The sequence below is a fragment of the Oncorhynchus kisutch genome, linkage group LG4, assembly GCF_002021735.2.
Source record: "Oncorhynchus kisutch isolate 150728-3 linkage group LG4, Okis_V2, whole genome shotgun sequence".
In the NCBI taxonomy this organism is placed as follows: Eukaryota; Metazoa; Chordata; class Actinopteri; order Salmoniformes; family Salmonidae; genus Oncorhynchus; species Oncorhynchus kisutch.
In genome coordinates, this window is record NC_034177.2 from 1,294,090 (window position 1) to 1,321,026 (window position 26,937).

Here is a 26,937-nt window from a genome sequence, read left to right on the forward strand (position 1 = left end):
TAGCAATAATTAATAATGATCTTTAGTAGTAATAATGTAACTAGTAATAATAGAAATAATAATAGTAGTATTAATAATAATGTAGCTAGTAATAATAATATTAATAATAATGTAGCTAGTAGTAATAATATTAATAATAATGTAGCTAGTAGTAGAAGTAATACCAATTTAATAATAATGTAGTTAGTAATAATAGTATTAGTAGTAATAATGTAGCTCGTAATGTAGCAATAATTAATAATGATCTTTAGTAGTAATAATGTAACTAGTAATAATAGAAATAATAATAATAATAGTAGTAGTAGTAGTAGTAGTAGTAGTAGTAGTAGTAGTAGTAGTAATAATAATGTAGCTAGTAATAATAATATTAATAATATAGCTAGTAGAAGTAATACTAATTTAATAATAATGTAGCTAATAAAAATGAAGCTAGTAGTAGTAAATAATTAATAATGGTGTAGCTAATAATAATAATAATAATAATAATACTGTAACTAGTAAAAACAATAATAATAATGTAGCTAATAATAATGTAGCTAGTAGTAATAATAAAAAAGTAGTAAATAATAATAATAATAATAATGTAGCTAGTAGTAGTAATAATAATCTAGCTAATAATAATAATGTAGCTAGCAGTAATAATGTAGCTAATAATAATAATGTAGCTAGCAGTAATAATGTAGCTAATAATAATAATGTAGCTAGCAGTAATAATGTAGCTAATAATAATAATGTAGCTAGCAGTAATAATGTAGCTAATAATAATAATGTAGCTAGCAGTAATAATGTAGCTAATAATAATAATGTAGCTAGCAGTAATAATGTAGCTAGTAATAATAATAATGTAGCTAGTAATAATAATGTAGTTGGAATAATATTAATAATAATAAGCTGTAATAATAATAATAATAAAAATAATAAGCTGAAATAAAATATCCCAGAAATGTTCCATATGCACAAAAAGCTTATTTCTCTCTTAGTTTACATCCCTGTTAGTGAGCATTCCTCCTTTGCCAAGATTATCCATTCACCTGACAGGTGTGGCATATCAAGAAGCTGATTAAACAACATGATCATTACACAGGTGCAACTTGTGCTGGGGACAATAAAAGGCGTCACACAACACAATGACACAGATGTTTTGAGGGATTGTGGAATTGGCATGTTGAGTGCAGGAATGTTCACCAAAACGGTTGCCAGAGAATTGAATGTCAATTTCACTACCATAAGCCGCCTCTAACGAGGTTTAAGAAATTTTGGCAGTGTAAAGATATTCTATCCTCATGATCTCTGGCTCGCTCGCTCTCGCTCTCTCTCACTCCCTCTCTCTCTCTCCTTCCCAGGTCTGTTGGTAGGTGTGATCCTGCGTTATGGAATCCCAGCCACCAGCTACCACAAAAAAACTCCTCCCAGCTGTTCTCTTGAGGAGGGGCCAGTCAGTACGCTCCTACTGAACGTCAGTGGGGAGTTCTTTGAGTACACGCTGAAAGGAGAGATCAACTCGAGGGAGATACACAATGTGGAGCAGAATGACATGCTGCGTAAGGTAAGAAACATACACACACACACACACACGCACACACTATGTTGGAGCAGAATGACATGCTGCGTAAGGTAACAAACACACACACACACACACACACACACTATGTTGGAGCAGAATGATATGCTGCGTAAGGTAACAAACACACACACACACACACATACACACTATGTTGGAGCAGAATGACATGCTGCGTAAGGTAACAAACACACACACACACACACTATGTTGGAGCAAAATGACATGCTGCACAATAATATAGTTATGATAACCCCTAAACTATTGACTAAACACACCTTAACTGTATAACCCCCCCCCAACTACTGACTACACACAACTGAACTGTATAACCCCCCCCCCCCCCAACTACTGACTAAACACAACTGAGCTGTATAACCCCCCCCCCCCCAACTACTGACTACACACAACTGAACTGTATAACCTCCCCCCCCCCCCCCCCCAACTACTGACTAAACACAACTGAACTGTATAACCCCCCCCCAACTACTGACTACACACAACTGAACTGTATAACCCCCCCCCCCCAACTACTGACTAAACACAACTGAGCTGTATAACCCCCCCCCAACTACTGACTAAACACAACTGAGCTGTATAACCCCCCCCCCCCAACTACTGACTACACACAACTGAGCTGTATAACCCCCCCCAACTACTGACTAAACACAACTGAGCTGTATAACCCCCCCGACTACTGACTACACACAACTGAGCTGTATAACCCCCCCCGACTACTGACTAAACACAACTGAGCTGTATAACCCCCCCCAACTACTGACTAAACACAACTGAACTGTATAACCCCCCCCCCCAACTACTGACTAAACACAACTGAGCTGTATAACCCCCCCCCCCCCCCCAACTACTGACTAAACACAACTGAACTGTATACCCCCCCCCCCCAACTACTGACTAAACACAACTGAACTGTATAACCCCCCCCCAACTACTGACTACACACAACTGAACTGTATAACCTCCCCCCCCCCCAACTACTGACTAAACACAACTGAGCTGTATAACCCCCCCCCCCAACTACTGACTACACACAACTGAACTGTATAACCTCCCCCCCCCCCCCCCCCAACTACTGACTAAACACAACTGAACTGTATAACCCCCCCCCCCCAACTACTGACTAAACACAACTGAACTGTATACCCCCCCCAACTACTGACTAAACACAACTGAGCTGTATAACCCCCCCCAACTACTGACTAAACACAACTGAACTGTATACCCCCCCCAACTACTGACTAAACACAACTGAACTGTATAACCCCCCCCCCAACTACTGACTAAACACAACTGAGCTGTATAACCCCCCCCCCAACTACTGACTAAACACAACTGAACTGTATACCCCCCCCCCCCAACTACTGACTAAACACAACTGAGCTGTATACCCCCCCCCCCCCAACTACTGACTAAACACAACTGAGCTGTATAACTTCCCCCCCCCCCCCCCCAACTACTGACTAAACACAACTGAGCTGTATAACCCCCCCCCCCCAACTACTGACTAAACACAACTGAGCTGTATAACCCCCCCCCCAACTACTGACTACACACAACTGAACTGTATACCCCCCCCCAACTACTGACTAAACACAACTGAGCTGTATAACCCCCCCCCAACTACTGACTAAACACAACTGAGCTGTATAACCCCCCCCCCCCAACTACTGACTAAACACAACTGAACTGTATACCCCCCCCCCCCCAACTACTGACTAAACACAACTGAGCTGTATACCCCCCCCCCCCCAACTACTGACTAAACACAACTGAACTGTATACCCCCCCCCCAACTACTGACTACACACAACTGAACTGTATAACCCCCCCCCCCCAACTACTGACTAAACACAACTGAGCTGTATAACCCCCCCCCCCCCCACTACTGACTACACACAACTGAGCTGTATAACCCCCCCCCCAACTACTGACTAAACACAACTGAACTGTATACCCCCCCCCAACTACTGACTAAACACAACTGAGCTGTATACCCCCCCCCAACTACTGACTAAACACAACTGAACTGTATACCCCCCCCCCCAACTACTGACTACACACAACTGAACTGTATAACCCCCCCCCCCCCAACTACTGACTACACACCTGAGCTGTATAACCCCCCCCCAACTACTGACTAAACACAACTGAGCTGTATAACCCCCCCCCAACTACTGACTACACACAACTGAACTGTATACCCCCCCCCAACTACTGACTAAACACAACTGAGCTGTATAACCCCCCCCCCCCCCCAACTACTGACTAAACACAACTGAGCTGTATAACCCCCTCCCCCAACTACTGACTAAACACAACTGAGCTGTATACCCCCCCCCCCCCCCAACTACTGACTAAACACAACTGAACTGTATACCCCTCCCCCCCAACTACTGACTAAACACGACTGAACTTGTGGAAAGGCATCCTGAAAACATTTTCCAGTATCCAGTCCAACCTATTTTCATGTCAGTCTCTGCATCCTGAATCTGTGGTTGTCTGTACAGTCCTGGCTCGCTAAGTATTTGATCACAAGCAGTCCTTGTTGGCAGTGCTTTACAATGTAGCCTCTTTGTCATCAGTCTGCATCTCAGCAGTGTATTAGCTGGCTAATAGCAACTTGTATGTAAACAGATCAATCCTAAACATGTTTTTCTCCTAAATGTACAGGTTACCTTTGACCCTGAAGTATTCTTCAATATACTGCTACCTCCAATCATTTTCCATGCTGGATATAGTCTCAAAAAGGTAAATGGCAGCTTTAACATTTGTATTCTGTATTTTTTTAAACCTTTTTATTTAACTAGGCAGTTAAGAACACATTCTTATTTTACAATGACTGCCTACCCCGGCCAAACCCTACCCTAACCCGGACGACGCTGGGAAAATTGTGCGCGGCCCTATGGGACTCCCGATCACGGCCGGTTGTGATACAGCCCGTGATCGAACCAGAGCCTCAAGCACTGAGATGCAGTGCCTTAGACCGCTGCGTCACTCGGGAACATGTGACATGTTATTCTGGTGTAATTTCTGACTTCAGATTGGCCAGTATTGTCTCCTAGGTAGTAGCATGTAAGAACTGTCCAGGTTTCTCAACATCGCAACAGTGTTCAGTTGACTCAGGACATTGTTACTGATATTAAAGGGTTAACTACTGTAGCAAGGCGCTCAACATGATCTGGTCATCTACTGTGGTTCAGAATGGGCTGATCTGCTGCAACAACGAGATCTCTGATTGGACATACTGTAGACAGAGGAGCCCTCTCATTGGCCAGCCTTTTAGAGTATCGCCCTTCTGGGAGGAAGTCGAGACCATATGTCTTTGTCTGCATCCCAAATGGCACCCTCCCTAAATAGAGCTCTATGGGCCCTGGTCAACAGTAGTACACTACCCCTATGGGCCCAGGTCAACAGTAGAGCTCTACCCCTATGGGCCCTGGTCAACAGTAGAGCACTACCCCTATGGGCCCTGGCAACAGTAGAGCACTACCCCTATGGGCCCAGGTCAACAGTAGAGCTCTACCCCTATGGGCCCAGGTCAACAGTAGAGCACTACCCCTATGGGCCCTGGCAACAGTAGAGCACTATCCCTATGGGCCCTGGTCAACAGTAGAGCACTACCCCTATGGGCCCTGGTCAACAGTAGAGCACTACCCCTATGGGCCCTGGTCAACAGTAGAGCACTACCCCTATGGGCCCTGGTCAACAGTAGAGCACTACCCCTATGGGCCCTGGTCAACAGTAGAGCTCTACCCCTATGGGCCCTGGTCAACAGTAGAGCTCTACCCCTATGGGCCCTGGTCAACAGTAGAGCTCTACCCCTATGGGCCCTGGTCAACAGTAGAGCACTACCCCTATGGGCCCTGGTCAACAGTAGAGCACTACCCCTATGGGCCCTGGTCAACAGTAGATCACTATATAGTCTTAGGAACTTCCAGTTCCTGTCTTAGGTTACCCTGCTAGACTCACTCTCTGATACTGGCCTGTGGGACTGCTGTGAAGTACACATGTCAGACTGGTACTCTCTGATACTGTCCTGTGGGATGGCTGTGAAGGGCACATGTCAGGCGGATACTCTCTGATACTGGCCTGTGGGACTGCTGTGAAGTACACATGTCAGACTGGTACTCTCTGATACTGTCCTGTGGGATGGCTGTGAAGGGCACATGTCAGGCGGATACTCTCTGATACTGGCCTGTGGGACTGCTGTGAAGTACACATGTCAGACTGGTACTCTCTGATACTGTCCTGTGGGATGGCTGTGAAGGGCACATGTCAGGCGGATACTCTCTGATACTGGCCTGTGGGACTGCTGTGAAGTACACATGTCAGACTGGTACTCTCTGATACTGTCCTGTGGGATGGCTGTGAAGGGCACATGTCAGGCGGATACTCTCTGATACTGGCCTGTGGGACTGCTGTGAAGTACACATGTTTATTTATTTATTTTTATTTTACCTTTATTTAACCAGGTAGGCAAGTTGAGAACACCTTTATTTAACCAGGTAGGCAAGTTGAGAACACCTTTATTTAACCAGGTAGGCAAGTTGAGAACACCTTTATTTAACCAGGTAGGCTAGTTGAGAACACCTTTATTTAACCAGGTAGGCAAGTTGAGAACACCTTTATTTAACCAGGTAGGCAAGTTGAGAACACCTTTATTTAACCAGGTAGGCAAGTTGAGAACAAGTTCTCATTTACAATTGCGACCTGGCCAAGATAAAGCAAAGCAGTTCGACAGATAAAACGACACAGAGTTACACATGGAGTAAAAACAAACATACAGTCAATAATGCAGTATAAACAAGTCTATATACAATGTGAGCAAATGAGGTGAGAAGGGAGGTAAAGGCAAAAAAAGGCCATGATGGCAAAGTAAATACAATATAGCAAGTAAAATACTGGAATGGTAGTTTTGCAATGGAAGAATGTGCAAAGTAGAAATAAAAAATAATGGGGTGCAAAGGAGCAAAATAAATAAATAAATTACAATTAAATACAGTTGGGAAAGAGGTAGTTGTTTGGGCTAGATTATAGGTGGGCTATGTACAGGTGCAGTAATCTGTGAGCTGCTCTGACAGTTGGTGCTTAAAGCTAGTGAGGGAGATAAGTGTTTCCAGTTTCAGAGATTTTTGTAGTTCGTTCCAGTCATTGGCAGCAGAGAACTGGAAGGAGAGGCGGCCAAAGAAAGAATTGGTTTTGGGGGTGACTAGAGAGATATACCTGCTGGAGCGTGTGCTACAGGTGGGAGATGCTATGGTGACCAGCGAGCTGAGATAAGGGGGGACTTTACCTAGCAGGGTCTTGTAGATGACATGGAGCCAGTGGGTTTGGCGACGAGTATGAAGCGAGGGCCAGCCAACAAGAGCGTACAGGTCGCAATGGTGGGTAGTATATGGGGCTTTGGTGATAAAACGGATTGCACTGTGATAGACTGCATCCAATTTGTTGAGTAGGGTATTGGAGGCTATTTTGTAAATGACATCGCCAAAGTCGAGGATTGGTAGGATGGTCAGTTTTACAAGGGTATGTTTGGCAGCATGAGTGAAGGATGCTTTGTTGCGAAATAGGAAGCCAATTCTAGATTTAACTTTGGATTGGAGATGTTTGATATGGGTCTGGAAGGAGAGTTTACAATCTAACCAGACACCTAAGTATTTGTAGTTGTCCACGTATTCTAAGTCAGAGCCGTCCAGAGTAGTGATGTTGGACAGGCGGGTAGGTGCAGGTAGCGATCGGTTGAAGAGCATGCATTTAGTTTTACTTGTATTTAAGAGCAATTGGAGGCCACGGAAGGAGAGTTGTATGGCATTGAAGCTTGCCTGGAGGGTTGTTAACACAGTGTCCAAAGAAGGGCCGGAAGTATACAGAATGGTGTCGTCTGCGTAGAGGTGGATCAGGGACTCACCAGCAGCAAGAGCGACCTCATTGATGTATACAGAGAAGAGAGTCGGTCCAAGAATTGAACCCTGTGGCACCCCCATAGAGACTGCCAGAGGTCCGGACAGCAGACCCTCCGATTTGACACACTGAATTCTATCAGAGAAGTAGTTGGTGAACCAGGCGAGGCAATCATTTGAGAAACCAAGGCTGTCGAGTCTGCCGATGAGGATATGGTGATTGACAGAGTCGAAAGCCTTGGCCAGATCAATGAATACGGCTGCACAGTAATGTTTCTTATCGATGGCGGTTAAGATATCGTTTAGGACCTTGAGCGTGGCTGAGGTGCACCCATGACCAGCTCTGAAACCAGATTGCATAGCAGAGAAGGTATGGTGAGATTCGAAATGCTCGGTAATCTGTTTGTTGACTTGGCTTTCGAAGACCTTAGAAAGGCACGGTAGGATAGATATAGGTCTGTAGCAGTTTGGGTCAAGAGTGTCCCCCCCTTTGAAGAGGGGGATGACCGCAGCTGCTTTCCAATCTTTGGGAATCTCAGACGACACGAAAGAGAGGTTGAACAGGCTAGTAATAGGGGTGGCAACAATTTTGGCAGATAATTTTAGAAAGAAAGGGTCCAGATTGTCTAGCCCGGCTGATTTGTAGGGGTCCAGATTTTGCAGCTCTTTCAGAACATCAGCTGAATGGATTTGGGAGAAGGAGAAATGGGGAAGGCTTGGGCGAGTTGCTGTTGGGGGTGCAGTGCTGTTGTCCGGGGTAGGAGTAGCCAGGTGGAAAGCATGGCCAGCCGTAGAAAAATGCTTATTGAAATTCTCAATTATGGTGGATTTATCAGTGGTGACAGTGTTTCCTATCTTCAGTGCAGTGGGCAGCTGGGAGGAGGTGTTCTTATTCTCCATGGACTTTACAGTGTCCCAGAACTTTTTTGAGTTAGTGTTGCAGGAAGCAAATTTCTGCTTGAAAAAGCTAGCCTTGGCTTTTCTAACTGCCTGTGTATAATGATTTCTAGCTTCCCTGAACAGCTGCATATCACGGGGGCTGTTCGATGCTAATGCAGAACGCCATAGGATGTTTTTGTGTTGGTTAAGGGCAGTCAGGTCTGGGGAGAACCAAGGGCTATATCTGTTCCTGGTTCTAAATTTCTTAAATGGGGCATGTTTATTTAAGATGGTTAGGAAGGCATTTTTAAAAAATATCCAGGCATCCTCTACTGACGGGATGAGATCAATATCCTTCCAGGATACCCCGGCCAGGTCGATTAGAAAGGCCTGCTCGCAGAAGTGTTTCAGGGAGCGTTTTACAGTGATGAGTGGAGGTCGTTTGACCGCTGACCCATTACGGATGCAGGCAATGAGGCAGTGATCGCTGAGATCTTGGTTGAAGACAGCAGAGGTGTATTTAGAGGGGAAGTTGGTTAGGATGATATCTATGAGGGTGCCCGTGTTTAAGGTTTTGGGGAGGTACCTGGTAGGTTCATTGATTATTTGTGTGAGATTGAGGGCATCTAGTTTAGATTGTAGGATGGCTGGGGTGTTAAGCATGTTCCAGTTTAGGTCGCCTAGCAGCACGAACTCTGAAGATAGATGGGGGGCAATCAGTTCACATATGGTGTCCAGAGCACAGCTGGGGGCAGAGGGTGGTCTATAGCAGGCGGCAACGGTGAGAGACTTGTTTTTAGAGAGGTGGATTTTTAAAAGTAGAAGTTCAAATTGTTTGGGTACAGACCTGGATAGTAGGACAGAACTCTGCAGGCTATCTTTGCAGTAGATTGCAACACCACCCCCTTTGGCAGTTCTATCTTGTCTGAAAATGTTGTAGTTTGGAATTAAAATGTCTGAGTTTTTGGTGGTCTTCCTAAGCCAGGATTCAGACACAGCTAGAACATCCGGGTTGGCAGAGTGTGCTAAAGCAGTGAATAGAACAAACTTAGGGAGGAGGCTTCTAATGTTAACATGCATGAAACCAAGGCTATTACGGTTACAGAAGTCGTCAAAAGAGAGCGCCTGGGGAATAGGAGTGGAGCTAGGCACTGCAGGGCCTGGATTCACCTCTACATCGCCAGAGGAACATAGGAGGAGTAGAATAAGGGTACGGCTAAAAGCTATGAGAATTGGTCGTCTAGAACGTCTGGAACATAGAGTAAAAGGAGGTTTCTGGGGGCGATAAAATAGCATCAAGGTATAATGTACAGACAAATGTATGGTAGGATGTGAATACAGTGGAGGTAAACCTAGGTATTGAGTGATGAAGAGAGAGATATTGTCTCTAGAAACATCGTTGAAACCAGGAGATGTCATTGCATGTGTGGGTGGTGGAACTAATAGGTTGGATAAGGTATAGTGAGCAGGACTAGAGGCTCTACAGTGAAATAAGCCAATAAACACTAACCAGAACAGAAATGGACAAGACATATTGACATTAAGGAGAGGCATGCTTAGTCGAGTGATCAAAAGGGTCCGGTGAGTGGAGAGGTTGGTTGGTGATCCAGACAGCCAGCCAGGGCATCGGCAGCAAGCCAGCACAGGATGGAGGTCTGTTGTTAGCCACCTCCTGCGCTCCGTCAGTAGATTAGTGGGGCTCCGTGTGGTAGAGGGGATCAATCCAAATCACACAACAACAAAAATAAAAACAATAGATATAGTTATAGAGGCCCAAGAAGAAAACATAATAATAATAATAAAAAATAATAAAAAATAAAATAAAAAATAAAAAAAATTGTCCGATTGTCTATTCAGATAGCAGCCGGTAAGACAGCTAACGGTTAGCAGGCCGCAGATGGGCGTTCAGGTAACGTCGCGACGGAGGAGCCAGCCGAATAACTCCCTCGGGTAGATAACGTCGGCAGTCCAGTTGTGAAGGCCCGGTGGGGCTCCGCGAAGGCAGCAAAACGGGTCCGGATAGGCGACTGCAGCCCAGGTGCGATTGATGGAACTCAGGAGTGATTGACGGAGCCCGCTAGCTCCGGAACAATTGATGTTTGCTCCGGAATCGACGAAGGCCGACAGTCACACGGATAGCAGCTAGCTAGCTGTGAGATCCGGGCATGAATGTCCAGAGAGCAGTCGAAATCCAGGGACATGGAGAGAAAAATTGGTCCGGTATGCTCCGCTCCGAGCCGCGCTGCGCCGTACAGAACTGGCGATAGACTTTCGAGCCAAAGGACAGCCGATGACCACAAACCGTAGTTAGCTGAACACCAACGACTTGCCAGTAAAGGAGCCAACTAGCTTCTGAACTAGCTTCTGGATTAGCTTCTGGCCAGTTCCAGGCCAGCCTCCCGGAGTTTCTGGCTAGCTTCTTGGAGGATTACAGATCTGAGGTAAATAATACTTTTTTATAAATATACATTGGTGAGGCGGGTTGCAGGAGAGTGTTTTGAAGATGAGTTGATGGAAAATAAAAATAAAATGTATGTGAAAAAGTTGTAAATATATATATATATACAGGACACGACAAGACGAGGACAAAAGACGTCTGAACTGCTATGCCACCTCGGACCACGTTGATAATCAGTGGCCAAGCCTGTCAAAATAAACCCAGCCACTAAATCTGCAGCATATTGACTCTACTCTGACGAGAATCAGTTCATCACTGTGTCAATGGGAGAGCAAAGCCTGTCAGGCTGGTACTCTCTGATACTGGCCTGTGGGACGGCTGTGAAGGACACATACTCTACTTTTGTACAAAGTCATTGCTGTAGAACATTATTTAAAACCAAAAATATAAATGCAACATGTAAAGTGTTGGTTTCATGTATCATGAGCTGAAATTAAAGATTTGAATAATGTTCCATAAAGCTTATTTGGCTCAAATTAGTTTCCCTCCCTGATAGTGAGCAGTTCTCCTTTACCAAGATAATCCATCCACCTGACAGGTGTCCTGTCTGTCGACCTCCCGGTGTCCTGTCTGTCGACCTCCCGGTGGCCTGTCTGTCGACCTCCCGGTGGCCTGTCTGTCGACCTCCCGGTGGCCTGTCTGTCGACCTCCCGGTGGCCTGTCTGTCGACCTCCCGGTGGCCTGTCTGTCGACCTCCCGGTGGCCTGTCTGTCGACCTCCCGGTGGCCTGTCTGTCCAGTTAGGCTAACAGCCTATCGATCTATATCCAATCTAATCATAGTTGATTCTATTTTTTTAATTTTGGGTTAAACAAGTTGTACAGTTTTTAAGACAGTATTTAAGAGTACAAGAAACCCAGAGAATGACAGTGTAAACCAGGTATTTCCAACGTGGTCCAAGTTGTAGGACATAAAACATAACAGGAAATAGCACATAAAAAAGACCACGACTAAAATTCCCACTATTTCCGACCTTCTCCAATGTAGGCCTGCACACATTTCCCCGTAGATGGGTTCTAACCGGCTCAGCCTGCTTCTAGCTATCGCCAGCTAGCCTGCTTCTAGCTATCGCCAGCGAGCCTGCTTCTAGCTATCGCCAGCGAGCCTGCTTCTAGCTATCGCCAGCGAGCCTGCTTCTAGCTATCGCCAGCGAGCCTGCTTCTAGCTATCGCCAGCGAGCCTGCTTCTAGCTATCGCCAGCGAGCCTGCTTCTAGCTATCGCCAGTGTAGCTGGATTTGAGTTTAGTTAGTCCTTTCTGAGAGCTGTAGTGCCAACTCAAGCCCCCAATAAAAGGACATCCTGTAGAGTTCAGAGGGATATAGGATCAAGCATAGAGCAACCAGAGTGGTATAGTACAAAGCAAGCTAGATCTACTCAGGCTTTTATAATGCTAGCCAGCTTCAGTTAGCTTCACATTCCAGGTCAGGTTTTATCCATATTGCTCATCCACCTGCCGCTAACTCTACTAGGCTTTTAACTGTGCGTGTATGTGTTATTTTATATTGTTGCCTTGTTGAGAAGGAACCTGCAAGTAAGCATTTCTTTAGACGATGTATTCCGTACACACAGTGCCTTCGGAATGTATTTAGACCCCTTTTTCAATATTCTAAAATTCCAAAAAATCTCATCAATCTACACACAATGCAAAAACAGAAACTAATGTGTTCATGCGGAAATACCAATTTGCATAAGTATTCAGATCTTTTTCTATGAGAATCGAAATTGAGCTCCGGTGCATCCTATTTCCATTGATCATCTTGAGATGTTTCTACAACTTGGAGTCCGGCCTGTGGCCCGTCGCTGGAGGCTCCGGCCTGTGGCCCGTCGCTGGAGGCTCCGGCCTGTGGCCCGTCGCTGGAGGCTCCGGCCTGTGGCCCGTCGCTGGAGGCTCCGGCCTGTGGCCCGTCGCTGGAGGCTCCGGCCTGTGGCCCGTCGCTGGAGGCTCCGGCCTGTGGCCCGTCGCTGGAGGCTCCGGCCTGTGGCCCGTCGCCGGAGGCTCTGCACTGAGGAGGTGCACAGGAGGCCTGATGCATGGTGCCGGCACTGGTGGTACCGGGCTGGTGACACGCACCTCAGGGCGAGTGAGGAGAGGTGACACAGGACACACTGGACTGTGAAGGTGCACTGGAGACCTGATGCGTGGGACCGGTACAGGTGACACCGGGCTGATGACACACCTCAGCACACCCGTTCTGTAGCGCTCTCAATGCTAGCACCTCTCTCCGGAATCTTGCGTCGAACTCCTCATCCGACTCCCTGACTGGCTCTGGTTCACTCCTCGGCTCCGCCGACTGCTCCATGTGCCCCTTATCTTGGTTTCTGTGGCCTACCTCGTTGGTATAACTCCTCGTAACTTTGAACTTTGCCATTCTGCTTTCGCTGCCTCTATTTCCTCCTTCGGATGGCGATACTCCCCAGCCTGCGTCCAGGGTCCTGCTCCATCCAGGACCTCCTACCATGTCCATTTCTCCATTAAACGCTGCTCCTCCTTACCACAATGCTTGGTCCTTTTGGCGTGGGATCTTCTGTCACGTTCGTTATACGAAGGAGACCAAGGTGCGGCGTTGTATACGTACATTTTTCTTTTAATAAAGAAAGAACACTGAACAAACTAACAAAACAACAAAATCAATGAAACGTGAAGCTAATACGAATAGTGCAGACAGGCAACTAAACATAGAATAAGAACCCACGAACGCAAAAGGGAAATGGCTACCTAAATATGTGAACAAATACCACGTTAAACAGCTGCTCTGATTGGGAACCATATCAGGCCACCATAAACATAAAAATCACCTAGACATACAAAAACCCTAGACAATACAAAACCCCTAGACAATACAAAAACTAGCGTAACCACCCTAGTCACACCCTGACCTAAATATCAAGAAAACAAAGATATCTCAGGTCAGGGCGTGACACTCTAGTGGCACAGCTAGCACTGAGATGCAGTGTCTAAGACCACTGTTTCCGCTCAGGAGGCCATGTGATAGGTATTTCAACATTAGATTTTTTAACACAACATTTCATTCATAAAATATTGAATAATTTGTCTTCCTCAAATGAAGGTGACACGGTCTTTGTGAGAGGGAGGGGATTTGATTGGTCCTCAACTCATGTCTCAGACACTTCATTCAAGATAAATAGATTATTCCTTAGTTAGCCTGCCCCAGAGCAGGTTCGTTCTGAATGTTTCATTGCCATAGAAATGTACCTACTAAAAGGTGAGCCGTTGTCAGATTGTTCGGTGTTCTCCTGCCAGTCCAGTCACAACCCCCATGGGGAGGAGGGTCTGTTGTAGAGGGAGTGACCAGGTCACCAATGGCTGGTGGCTAGAAGGGACCCAGAAGAGAGACTGCAAGTTTCTCTCTGAGGGGAGGTGACAGGCAACCCTCTCCCTGCTCACCAAGGCCCTCTTGTGAGGGGAGATGACAGGCAACACTCTCCCTGCTCACCAAGGCCCTCTTGTGGGGGAGATGACAGGCAACCCTCTCCCTGCTCACCAAGGCCCTCTTGTGGGGGGAGATGACAGGCAACCCTCTCCCTGCTCACCAAGGCCCTCTTGTGAGGGGAGATGACAGGCAACCCTCTCCCTGCTCACCAAGGCCCTATTGTGAGGGGAGATGACAGGCAACCCTCTCCCTGCTCACCAAGGCCCTCTTGTGAGGGGAGATGACAGGCAACCCTCTCCCTGCTCACCAAGGCCCTCTTATGGGGCTGGCTGACATCAATGGCACATAAATAAGTGTTTATTTAATGCCCATGTAGATCACACACTGACCTCTCTACATTCTATGATGTAGCCTAGCGATTTATAATATCCCTTCTCTTTTTCCAGAGACACTTCTTCAGGAACCTGGGCTCCATCATAACCTATGCCTTCCTAGGAACAGCTATCTCATGCTTTGTCATTGGGTGAGTCAGCGTATTGTTGGGACTGATTTAGATCATGTCTGGTATGGAGCTCTTCTAGTCCTCTCCTCTCTTCAGAAACCTGATGTATGGAGTGGTGAAGCTGATGCAGTTCATAGGGCAGCTGACTAACAAGTTCTACTACACAGACTGTCTTTTCTTTGGAGCCATCGTCTCTGCCACTGACCCAGGTAGGCACTGGAGCTCCTCACCACCTCATCCCAGTGGAGGGCTCTCTCTACAGGCCTCCAGGAGCATACCTCTGCAGTCCGTCCTTAACATATCATCCCTCCTAGTTCACTACAAGGATGGTCATGGTACATCCTAGCAAGCAACACGTTGCTCCTCAACTCTCTTAAGTGTGTGTGTGTATTTTAGTGACGGTGCTGGCCATCTTCAATGATCTCCATGCAGATGTGGATCTTTATGCCCTGCTGTTTGGAGAGAGTGTCATGAACGACGCAGTGGCCATCGTCCTCTCCTCGTAAGTTACCGTGCTCCTCCTCTCTCCTCCCAGCGCTCTGTCTGTCTCTCTCGCTCTGTCTGTCTCTCTCGGTCTGTCTGTCTCTCTCGCTCTGTCTGTCTCTCTCGCTCTGTCTGTCTCTCTCGCTCTGTCTGTCTCTCTCGCTCTGTCTGTCTCTCTCGCTCTGTCTGTCTCTCTCGCTCTGTCTGTCTCTCTCGCTCTGTCTGTCTCTCTCGCTCTGTCTGTCTCTCTCGCTCTGTCTGTCTTCGCTCTCTCGCTCTGTCGCTCTGTCTGTCTCTCTCGCTCTGTCGCTCTGTCTGTCTTCTCTCTCTCGCTCTGTCTGTCTCGCTCTGTCTCTCTGTGTGTGTCAGAGGGTTCCTCAGTTTCTGGGAAATGTTCCTGTTCCCTCCTCGTTTCCCCTCCTTTTCCCCGATGTTGTAGAGATTCCTCACTGAGGTGACAGTGTTACATCAGTAATGTTGTTGATGTGGAGCTGAGACAGAGCTGACACTCTACTACCCCCTGCTGGAAGGCCTAGTGTGGTGCAGCTGCAATGACACATCAGGTGTTATGTGAAAGAGTGTATGATACAATTCAAAAAGGTTTTATTGTCACACGTTGGATGGTGCAGTGAAATGTATGGTTTTACTGGGTCAGCCATAGTAGTATGATAGGTGCAGTGAAATGTATTGTTTTACTGGGTCAGCCATAGTAGTATGATCGGTGTTGTTTTACTGGGTCAGCCATAGTAGTATGATAGGTGCAGTGAAATGTATTGTTTTACTGGGTCAGCCATAGTAGTATGATAGGTGCAGTGAAATGTGTTGTTTTACTGGGTCAGCCATAGTAGTATGATAGGTGCAGTGAAATGTATGGTTTTACTGGGTCAGCCATAGTAGTATGATAGGTGCAGTGAAATGTATGGTTTTACTGGGTCAGCCATAGTAGTATGATAGGTGCAGTGAAATGTATGGTTTTACTGGGTCAGCCATAGTAGTATGATAGGTGCAGTGAAATGTATTGTTTTACTGGGTCAGCCATAGTAGTATGATAGGTGCAGTGAAATGTATGGTTTTACTGGGTCAGCCATAGTAGTATGATAGGTGCAGTGAAATGTATTGTTTTACTGGGTCAGCCATAGTAGTATGATAGGTGCAGTGAAATGTATTGTTTTACTGGGTCAGCCATAGTAGTATGATAGGTGCAGTGAAATGTATTGTTTTACTGGGTCAGCCATAGTAGTATGATAGGTGCAGTGAAATGTATGGTTTTACTGGGTCAGCCATAGTAGTATGATAGGTGCAGTGAAATGTATGGTTTTACTGGGTCAGCCATAGTAGTATGATAGGTGCAGTGAAATGTATGGTTTTACTGGGTCAGCCATAGTAGTATGATAGGTGCAGTGAAATGTATGGTTTTACTGGGTCAGCCATAGTAGTATGATAGGTGCAGTGAAATGTATGGTTTTACTGGGTCAGCCATAGTAGTATGATAGGTGCAGTGAAATGTATGGTTTTACTGGGTCAGCCATAGTAGTATGATAGGTGCAGTGAAATGTATTGTTTTACTGGGTCAGCCATAGTAGTATGATAGGTGCAGTGAAATGTATTGTTTTACTGGGTCAGCCATAGTAGTATGATAGGTGTTGTTTTACTGGGTCAGCCATAGTAGTATGATAGGTGTTGTTTTACTGGGTCAGCCATAGTAGTATGATAGGTGTTGTTTTACTGGGTCAGCCATAGTAGTATGATAGGTGTTGTTTTACTGGGTCAGCCATAGTAGTATGATAGGTGTTGTTTTACTGGGTCAGCCATAGTAGTATGATAGGTGTTGTTTTACTGGGTCAGCCATAGTAGTATGATAGGTGTTGTTTTACTGGGTCAGCCATAGTAGTATGATAGGTGTTGTTTTACTGGGTCAGCCATAGTAGTATGATAGGTGTTGTTTTACTGGGTCAGCCATAGTAGTATGATAGGTGTTGTTTTACTGGGTCAGCCATAGTAGTATGATAGGTGTTGTTTTACTGGGTCAGCCATAGTAGTATGATAGGTGTTGTTTTACTGGGTCAGCCATAGTATACTGACCAAAAATATGAACGCAACATGAAACAATAAAAAATATTTTCCTGGGTGACAGTTCATATTAAGAAATCAGCCAATTGAAATAAATGATTTAGGCCCTAATCTATGGATTTCACATGACTGGACAGGGGTGGGAGTTTTTGGACAGAAATACTCTGCAGGTGAAGGAGCCGGATGTGAAGGTCCTGGGTTGGCGTGGTTACACGAGGCCTGAGGTGAAGGAGCCGGATGTGGAGGTCCTGGGTTGGCATGGTTACACGAGGCCTGAGGTGAAGGAGCCGGATGTGGAGGTCCTGGGTTGGCGTGGTTACACGAGGCCTGAGGTGAAGGAGCCGGATGTGGAGGTCCTGGGTTGGCGTGGTTACACGAGGCCTGAGGTGAAGGAGCCGGATGTGGACGTCCTGGGTTGGCGTGGTTACACGAGGCCTGAGGTGAAGGAGCCGGATGTGGAGGTCCTGGGTACTGGCGTGGTTACACGAGGCCTGAGGTGAAGGAGCCGGATGTGGACGTCCTGGGTTGGCGTGGTTACACGAGGCCTGAGGTGAAGGAGCCGGATGTGGAGGTCCTGGGTACTGGCGTGGTTACACGAGGCCTGAGGTGAAGGAGCCGGATGTGGAGGTCCTGGGTACTGGCGTGGTTACACGAGGCCTGAGGTGAAGGAGACGGATGTGGAGGTCCTGGGTACTGTCGTGGTTACACGAGGCCTGAGGTGAAGGAGCCGGATGTGGAGGTCCTGGGTACTGTCGTGGTTACACGAGGCCTGAGGTGAAGGAGCCGGATGTGGAGGTCCTGGGTACTGGCGTGGTTACACGAGGCCTGCAGTTGAGGCCAGTTGGATGCTCTGCCAAATTTTCTTCAACGACTTTAAAGGCAGTATATGATAATAAGAATTAACATTAGGTTCTTTGGTAACAGCTCTGGTGGACCTTCCTGCAGTCAGCATGCCAATTGGATGCTCTGTCAAAGCTTGAGACATCTGTTGTGTTGTGTTTTGTGACACAACGGCACATTTTAAAGTGGCCTTTTATTGTCCCCAGAACAAGGTGCACCTATGTAATGGTCATGCTGTTTTAATCAGCTTCTTGATATGCTACACCTGTCAGGTGGATACATTATTTCAGCTCATGAAACATGGGACCAAAACTGTACATGTTTATATTTGTTCAGTGTAGTATGCTGCCTCTGGAGCAAATTAGGGTTAAGTGTCTTGCTCAAGGGCATTTCAACATATTTTTCACCTTGTCGGCTAGGGTATACAAAAGCAGCGACCTTTCACTTACAGGCCCAATGCTCTAACCGCTAGGCTACCTGCCACCTGTGAAACATATTGTGTCTACCGTCTGTGAAACGTATTGTGTCTACCACCTGTGAAACGTGTTGTCTGTGAAACGTATTGTGTCTGTGAAACGTATTGTGCCTACCACCTGTGAAACGTATTGTGCCTGTGAAACGTATTGTGCCTGTGAAACGTGTTGTGTCTGTGAAACGTGTTGTGTCTGTGAAACGTATTGTGTCTGTGAAACGTATTGTGTCTGTGAAACGTATTGTGTCTGTGAAACGTATTGTCTGTGAAACGTATTGTGTCTGTGAAACGTATTGTGTCTGTGAAACGTGTTGTGTCTGAAACGTATTGTCTGTGAAACGTATTGTCTGTGAAACGTATTGTGTCTGTGAAACGTATTGTGTCTGTGAAACGTGTTGTCTGTGAAACGTGTTGTGTCTGTGAAACGTGTTGTGTCTGTGAAACGTGTTGTGTCTGTGAAACGTGTTGTGTCTGTGAAACGTGTTGTGTCTGTGAAACGTATTGTGTCTGTGAAACGTGTTGTGTCTGTGAAACGTGTTGTGTCTGTGAAACGTGTTGTGTCTGTGAAACGTGTTGTGTCTGTGAAACGTGTTGTGTCTGTGAAACGTGTTGTGTCTGTGAAACGCGTTGTGTCTGTGAAACGCGTTGTGTCTGTGAAACGCGTTGTGTCTGTGAAACGCGTTGTCTGTGAAACGTGTTGTCTGTGAAACGTGTTGTGTCTACCACCTGTGAAACGTGTTGTGTCTGTGAAACGTATTGTGTCTACCACCTGTGAAACGTGTTGTGTCTGTGAAACAGGATATTTGATGGATGAAAGTGTTTACTGAAAGTTGTGTGTCCTGTTTGTTTGTTCCAGGTCTATTGTAGCCTATCAGCCGGCTGGAGCCAGCACACACACCTTCGATGCCACAGCCTTCTTCAAGTCAGTGGGGGTTTTCCTGGGCATCTTCAGTGGATCCTTCGCCATGGGAGCCATCACTGGAGTGGTCACTGCCCTCATATCCTTCTACTGAAACATCACTACGCAACATGGGGATCTAGTAACTAAAATCACTGACAAAGGGTGCTGCCACCTTGTTTATGATGTTGGGTTGAAAGAGTCATGTTTTAGCTCGTCTGAAGTGGTCACTGCCCTCATCCTTACCTGAAAGATTACCACAACTTGTTTTTGTTTACATTTCTAAAAGATAACTTTATTAACAGCGTATTCAGTACACTGGCAATAGTGTATTGTAGTGTCCCCTGAAGCAATGGCAATAGTGTATTGTAGTGTCCCCTGAAGCAATGGCAATAGTGTATTGTAGTGTCCCCTGAAACAATGCCAATAGTGTATTGTAGTGTCCCCTGAAGCAATGCCAATAGTGTATTGTAGTGTCCCCTGAAGCAATGGCAATAGTGTATTGTAGTGTCCCCTGAAGCAATGGCAATAGTGTATTGTAGTGTCCCCTGAAGCAATGGCAATAGTGTATTGTAGTGTCCCCTGAAGCAATGGCAATAGTGTGTCCCCTGAAGCAATGGCAATAGTGTGTCCCCTGAAGCAATGGCAATCGTGTATTGTAGTGTCCCCTGAAGCAATGGCAATAGTGTATTGTAGTGTCCCCTGAAGCAATGGCAATAGTGTGTCCCCTGAAGCAATGGCAATAGTGTGTCCCCTGAAGCAATGGCAATAGTGTGTCCCCTGAAGCAATGGCAATAGTGTGTCCCCTGAAGCAATGGCAATAGTGTGTCCCCTGAAGCAATGGCAATAGTGTGTCCCCTGAAGCAATGGCAATAGTGTGTCCCCTGAAGCAATGGCAATAGTGTGTCCCCTGAAGCAATGGCAATAGTGTGTCCCCTGAAGCAATGGCAATAGTGTGTCCCCTGAAGCAATGGCAATAGTGTGTCCCCTGAAGCAATGGCAATAGTGTGTCCCCTGAAGCAATGGCAATAGTGTGTCCCCTGAAGCAATGGCAATAGTGTGTCCCCTGAAGCAATGGCAATAGTGTGTCCCCTGAAGCAATGGCAATAGTGTGTCCCCTGAAGCAATGGCAATAGTGTGTCCCCTGAAGCAATGGCAATAGTGTGTCCCCTGAAGCAATGGCAATAGTGTGTCCCCTGAAGCAATGGCAATAGTGTGTCCCCTGAAGCAATGGCAATAGTGTGTCCCCTGAAGCAATGGCAATAGTGTGTCCCCTGAAGCAATGGCAATAGTGTGTCCCCTGAAGCAATGGCAATAGTGTGTCCCCTGAAGCAATGGCAATAGTGTGTCCCCTGAAGCAATGGCAATAGTGTGTCCCCTGAAGCAATGGCAATAGTGTGTCCCCTGAAGCAATGGCAATAGTGTGTCCCCTGAAGCAATGGCAATAGTGTGTCCCCTGAAGCAATGGCAATAGTGTGTCCCCTGAAGCAATGGCAATAGTGTGTCCCCTGAAGCAATGGCAATAGTGTGTCCCCTGAAGCAATGGCAATAGTGTGTCCCCTGAAGCAATGGCAATAGTGTGTCCCCTGAAGCAATGGCAATAGTGTGTCCCCTGAAGCAATGGCAATAGTGTGTCCCCTGAAGCAATGGCAATAGTGTGTCCCCTGAAGCAATGGCAATAGTGTGTCCCCTGAAGCAATGGCAATAGTGTGTCCCCTGAAGCAATGGCAATAGTGTGTCCCCTGAAGCAATGGCAATAGTGTGTCCCCTGAAGCAATGGCAATAGTGTGTCCCCTGAAGCAATGGCAATAGTGTGTCCCCTGAAGCAATGGCAATAGTGTGTCCCCTGAAGCAATGGCAATAGTGTGTCCCCTGAAGCAATGGCAATAGTGTATTGTAGTGTCCCCTGAAGCAATGGCAATAGTGTATTGTAGTGTCCCCTGAAGCATGTTCTGATTCTCTAACTCTGTCTCTACGTGACCAAATTCACCAAGCTGCACTGTTTCCCTCTGCTGGAGACGGCCCTCTTCTTCCTCATGTCCTGGAGCACCTTCCTATTGGCCGAGGCCTGCGGGTTCACAGGTCAGGACCGGGGTGGAGGGGTCAAGAGGGGCTCTGTTTGCATCCCAAATGGCACCTTATTCCCTATAAAGTGCATATGGCTCTGGTCAAAAGTAGTGCACTATGTAGGGAATAGGGTGCTGTTTGGGAAGTATACACTGTATGGTCAGCACACTGGCTGCAGTAAATGTTTTACAGATTCTGCTAAAGAAAGAGCAGAGCACAGAGAAAAACAATAGGATTATGATGCTGCGCAGCTAGGCCTAGCAGGCCACTGCTCCACTATCACACATCTACAATACAACGTCCATGTGTAGAGTGCATGTCTTGTGTGTACATTACCAGCCAAAGGTTTGGACACACTGACTCATTCAAGGGTTTTTCTTTATTTTTTACATTGTAGAATAAGTGAAGACATCAAAACTATGAAATAACACATATGGAATAACCCCCAAAAAGTGTTAAATAAAATTCAAATATATATTTTACATTTGAGATTCTTCAAATAGCCACCTTTTGCCTCTGACAGCTTTGTACACTCTTAGGTTGGCTATTTGAGCCAGTAAAGGGGCTTTACTATTCTGAGGTAGCGGAATGACTTTCGCTTCCCTCCAGACCTGAGGGCACACACTCTCTAGAAGGATTAGATTGAAGATGTGGCAAATATCGTCTGCTATTATTCCATCCAGATTGTCAGACCCTGGTGTCTTGTCATTGTTAATTGACAACAATAATTATTTCACCTTTTCCACACGGACTATACAGAATTTAAAATTATAATGCTTGTCTTCCATAATTGATCAGTTATACTTGGATGTGTACTGTCAGCATTTGTTGCTGGCATGTCATGCCTAATGTAACGGTTTAGAGTTTTTTTTTTTAGGGTAGGTTGTGCCGACCAGAAAAAATATAGATTTGTCCTTTTGGTTTGAGGGATTGAGTCCCGTCTGGTTCGTCAAGTCTACACCAATACAAAGGAATCATGCAGAAGTCAGTATGGACGTAAACTTTTCATAAACCCTGAACACATTGGAAATAACTTGAAATCAACTCTTTTTGTGTTGGTTGTATTCCCAAAATAAATGTAAAAAATACACGCAATAATGTCACACAATGAACTCTGGTTCCTCAAGAAAAGTCCTGTACCTCAGGCCTAAAAAGAGTCCAGCCCATTAAATGAGTTCAGTGAACCCAAGTGACCATAGTCACGCAATTGTCCTTCCATAAAGTGATGTGTAAAAACCGGTCTCATTCATACACTCAGAATGCAATAAGTTTCTGTTCCACACACAATGGAGTATCAGTAGTCTTCAGCTACAACTGAACACATAAACCAACACGGTATAAATCACACCAAAACAAAGGAAATACCGAATGCCAAAAAAATGATAGTCAGAACTTCCAATCTGCCAACAGATCTCCAGCCGAGGAAGGCCACGGAGAACAGTGGAGACTAATGTAGATCAGCAACGATAGACTGGTTGATCCTGCGACACGGCTACAGTACACACTTTTAAATACAACAAAACAAATTGGGTTTGAACAAGCTTCTAAGCTGAAGGTTGAACACTTCCTCTCTTGCACAACCCACTTTTGCGCAGCTGATGCTGTGGCTGTCTATTTGGGAATTATAGAGGAAGCGGCCCATTGGCAGGAGAAGCACTGAGACGGTTTAGACAAATTCAGGGCCGTCACACTAAGTTTGCTAATCTTGCCAATGAAAAAATCATTTAAGTAATTTCCAATATCACTGGTGAATGAGACATCTGATTCAATGAATGATGGAGCTGAGTTTGCCTTTTTGCCTAAAATTTTGTTTAAGGTGCTATAAAGCTTTTAACTATCATTCTTTGTCATTTATCTTTGTTTCATAGTTTTAGTTTATGCTTTTTATTCAGTTTAGTAGCATGATTTCTCAATTTGCAATACATTTGCCAATCGGTTGTGCAGCCAGACTTATTTGCAATTCAATGCCTTTTGCCTTATCCCTCTCAACTGTAATTACCATAATATTTTTAATTCCTTATCAATCCACAGGGATTTAACATTTTAGTCATTTTGTTAATGGCTGCATACTTATTACTTATATGTAACTGGAATAAGCCATTTGTGTTCCCAATTGCACCCTATTTCCTAGATAGTGCACTATCCATATGGCACCCTGTTCCTTTTATAGTGCACTACTTTTGGCCAGAGAGGTCCACGTGGGAAGCAGACTGTATCCTCAGGTGTGTTACGCTTAGACTGTTCTATCTCTGTGTGTTCTGTCCCAGGTGTCGTGGCGGTGCTATTCTGTGGGATCACTCAGGCCCACTACACATACAACAACCTGTCTGAGGAGTCCACCAAGCGCACCAAGCAGGTAACACCCTACATACTACACACTAACACTCTAGCCCTAAACCTTACCACTAACCCTCTCCAGCCCCTCTCCTCTCCTGGTTGTCATGCTAGCTGTAAAGGGTTCAATCTGGAGCAAAAACGGTGCTATCCAGGAGCACAGGACATCAATAAGCTGCTCCCAAACATTTTAAACCAGGATCAGGAAATGTAGTCTATCATAGTTCATGTGGGATTCAATGACAATGTGAAGGACAGCTCAGAACAGTTGAAGATTGATTTTAAAGAACTGATTGGGTCTCTACTTGACACCAACAAACGCCCCATAATATCTGTCCCTCTGCCCATCCCTAAATCGTGGCATTGAACATTTCAGCAGACTTTTGAATCAAATCAAATGTATTTATATTGCCCTTCTTACATCCGCTGATATTGCAAAGTGCTGTACAGAAACCCCGCCTAAAATCCCAAACAGCAAGCAATGCAGGTGTAGAAGCACGGTGGCTAGGAAAAACTCCCTAGAAAGGCCAAGACCTAGGAAGAAACCTAGAGACGAACCAGGCTTCGAGGAGGGGTGGCGAGTCCTCTTCTGGCTGTGCCGGGTTGAGATTATAACAGAACATGGCCAAGATGTTCAAATGTTCATAGATGACCAGCAGGGTCAAATAATAATAATCACAGTAGTTGTCGAGGGTGCAACAGGACAGCACCTCAGGAGTAAATGTCAGTTGGCTTTTCATAGCCGATCATTGAGAGTATCTCTACCGCTCCTGCTGTCTCTAGAGAGTTGAAAACAGCAGGTCTGGGACAGGTAGCACGTCCAGTGAACAGGTCAGGGTTCCATAGCCGCAGGCAGAACAGTTGAAACTGGAGCAGCAGCACGACCAGGTGGACTGGGGGCAGCCAGGAGTCATCAGGCCAGGTAGTCCTGAGGCATGGTCCTAGGGCTCAGGTCCTCTGAGAGGAGGGGATAGGGAGAGAATTAGAGGGAGCATACTTAAATTCACACAGGACACCGAATAAGACAGGAGAAGTACTCCAGATATAACAGACTGACCCTAGCCCCTCGACACATAAACCTCTGCAGCGTAAACACTGGAGGCTGAGACAGGAGGGATCAGGAGACACTGTGGCCCCATCCGATACCCCCAGACAGGGCCAAACAGGCAGGATATAACCCCATCCACTTTGCCAAAGGACAGCCCCCACACCACTAGAGGGATATCTTCAACCACCAACCTACCATGCTGAGACGAGGCCGAGTATAGCCCACAAAGATCTCCGCCACGGCACAACCCAAGGTTTTTTTTATCCCTCCGTAACAAAACTATTGCAGCTCTGTGGGTTTAACATTTATTGACAATATTGATACCTTCTGGAAACAGCTTGTTTTATAGGATAGGATCCACCCTGATCACTTGGGTTCCTGGATCCTTTCATAGATGGTCCAATAAGCTGTAAAGAGCCAACTGCACTGGGACAGATGGTCCAATAAGCTGTAAAGAGCCAACTGCACTGGGACAGATGGTCCAATAAGCTGTAAAGAGCCAACTACACTGGGCCAGATGGTCCAATAAGCTGTAAAGAGCCAACTACACTGGGGACAGATGGTCCAATAAGCTGTAAAGAGCCAACTACACTGGGGACAGATGGTCCAATAAGCTGTAAAGAGCCAACTGCACTGGGACAGATGGTCCAATAAGCTGTAAAGAGCCAACTACACTGGGCCAGATGGTCCAATAAGCTGTAAAGAGCCAACTACACTGGGGACAGATGGTCCAATAAGCTGTAAAGAGCCAACTGCACTGGGACAGATGGTCCAATAAGCTGTAAAGAGCCAACTGCACTAGGGACAGATGGTCCAATAAGCTGTAAAGAGCCAACTGCACTGGGACAGATGGTCCAATAAGCTGTAAAGAGCCAACTGCACTGGGACAGATGGTCCAATAAGCTGTAAAGAGCCAACTGCACTGGGGACAGATGGTCCAATAAGCTGTAAAGAGCCAACTGCACTGGGACAGATGGTCCAATAAGCTGTTAAAGGCCACTCAGACTGGGGACTCCATCCCCAAGTTGTGAAAAACTTATTCTGCTCTAAGCCTCGTACTGCCCATCGTCCGAGTGAGGGGGAAAAAGTGTGTTAACCCACGCAAGGCTGCCGGCCTAGACGGCATCCCCAGCCGTGTCCTCAGAGCATGCACTGACCAGCTGGCTGGAGTGTTTACGGACAAATTCAATCTCTCCCTATCCCAGTCTGCAGTCCCCACATGCTTCAACATGTCCACCATTGTTCCTGTTCCCAAGAAGGTAAAGACAACTGAACTAAATGACTATCGCCCTGTAGCACTCACTTCTGTAATTATGAAGTGCTTTGAGAGACAAGTCAAGGATCATATAACTTCCCCCCCCTACCTGACACCCTAGACCCACTTCAATTTGCTTACCGCCGCAATAGATCCACAGATGATGCAATCGCCACCACACTGCACACTGCCCTGTACAAGAGGAATACCTATGTAAGAATGCTGTTCATTGACTATAGCTCAGCATTCAACACCATAGTTCCCTCCAAGCTCATCATTAAGCTTGTGCAACTGGATCCTGGACATCCTGACGGGCCGCCCCCAGATGTTAAGGGTAGGCAACAACACATCTGCCACGCTGATCCTCAACACTGGGGCCCCTCAGGGGTGCATGCTCAGTCCCCTCCTGTACTTCCTGTTCACCCACGACTGCATGGCCAAACACGACTCCAACACCATCATTAAGTTTGTAGGCAACACAACAGTAGTACGATTACTAAGATGGCGCCGGAGAAGAAGACTTATGTTTACGTGTTCCCAGACTGGAATATGTTCCGGGATTCCTCTGATGGCGTTGAGGCGTTGAGGAGTACACCACATCAGTCATTTTTCAGTCATTAAAACTAGTTTTTCAACCACTCCACAAATGTCTTAACAAACTATACTTTTGGCAAGTTAGTTGTGTCATGCACAAAGTAGATGTCCTAAGTCATTTTTCCAACAATTGTTTACAGACAGATTATTTCACTTATAATTC

At 46.1% G+C, this 26,937-nt stretch overlaps 1 protein-coding gene across 2 annotated transcripts in view; it reads left to right on the forward strand.

Moving 5' to 3' along the window:
• The window catches only part of slc9a7 (solute carrier family 9 member 7), a 95,103-nt gene that overhangs the window by 7,045 nt on the left and 61,121 nt on the right, over window positions 1-26,937 (forward strand). For both annotated transcript variants that reach the window (XM_031822264.1, XM_031822263.1), the window contains exons 2-9: window positions 1,344-1,546; window positions 4,253-4,330; window positions 14,658-14,734; window positions 14,810-14,922; window positions 15,110-15,215; window positions 19,435-19,576; window positions 21,453-21,558; window positions 23,811-23,899. In XM_031822264.1, coding sequence (XP_031678124.1) covers window positions 1,344-1,546; window positions 4,253-4,330; window positions 14,658-14,734; window positions 14,810-14,922; window positions 15,110-15,215; window positions 19,435-19,576; window positions 21,453-21,558; window positions 23,811-23,899 — 914 coding nt within the window. The remainder of the gene's footprint in view (window positions 1-1,343; window positions 1,547-4,252; window positions 4,331-14,657; window positions 14,735-14,809; window positions 14,923-15,109; window positions 15,216-19,434; window positions 19,577-21,452; window positions 21,559-23,810; window positions 23,900-26,937) is intronic.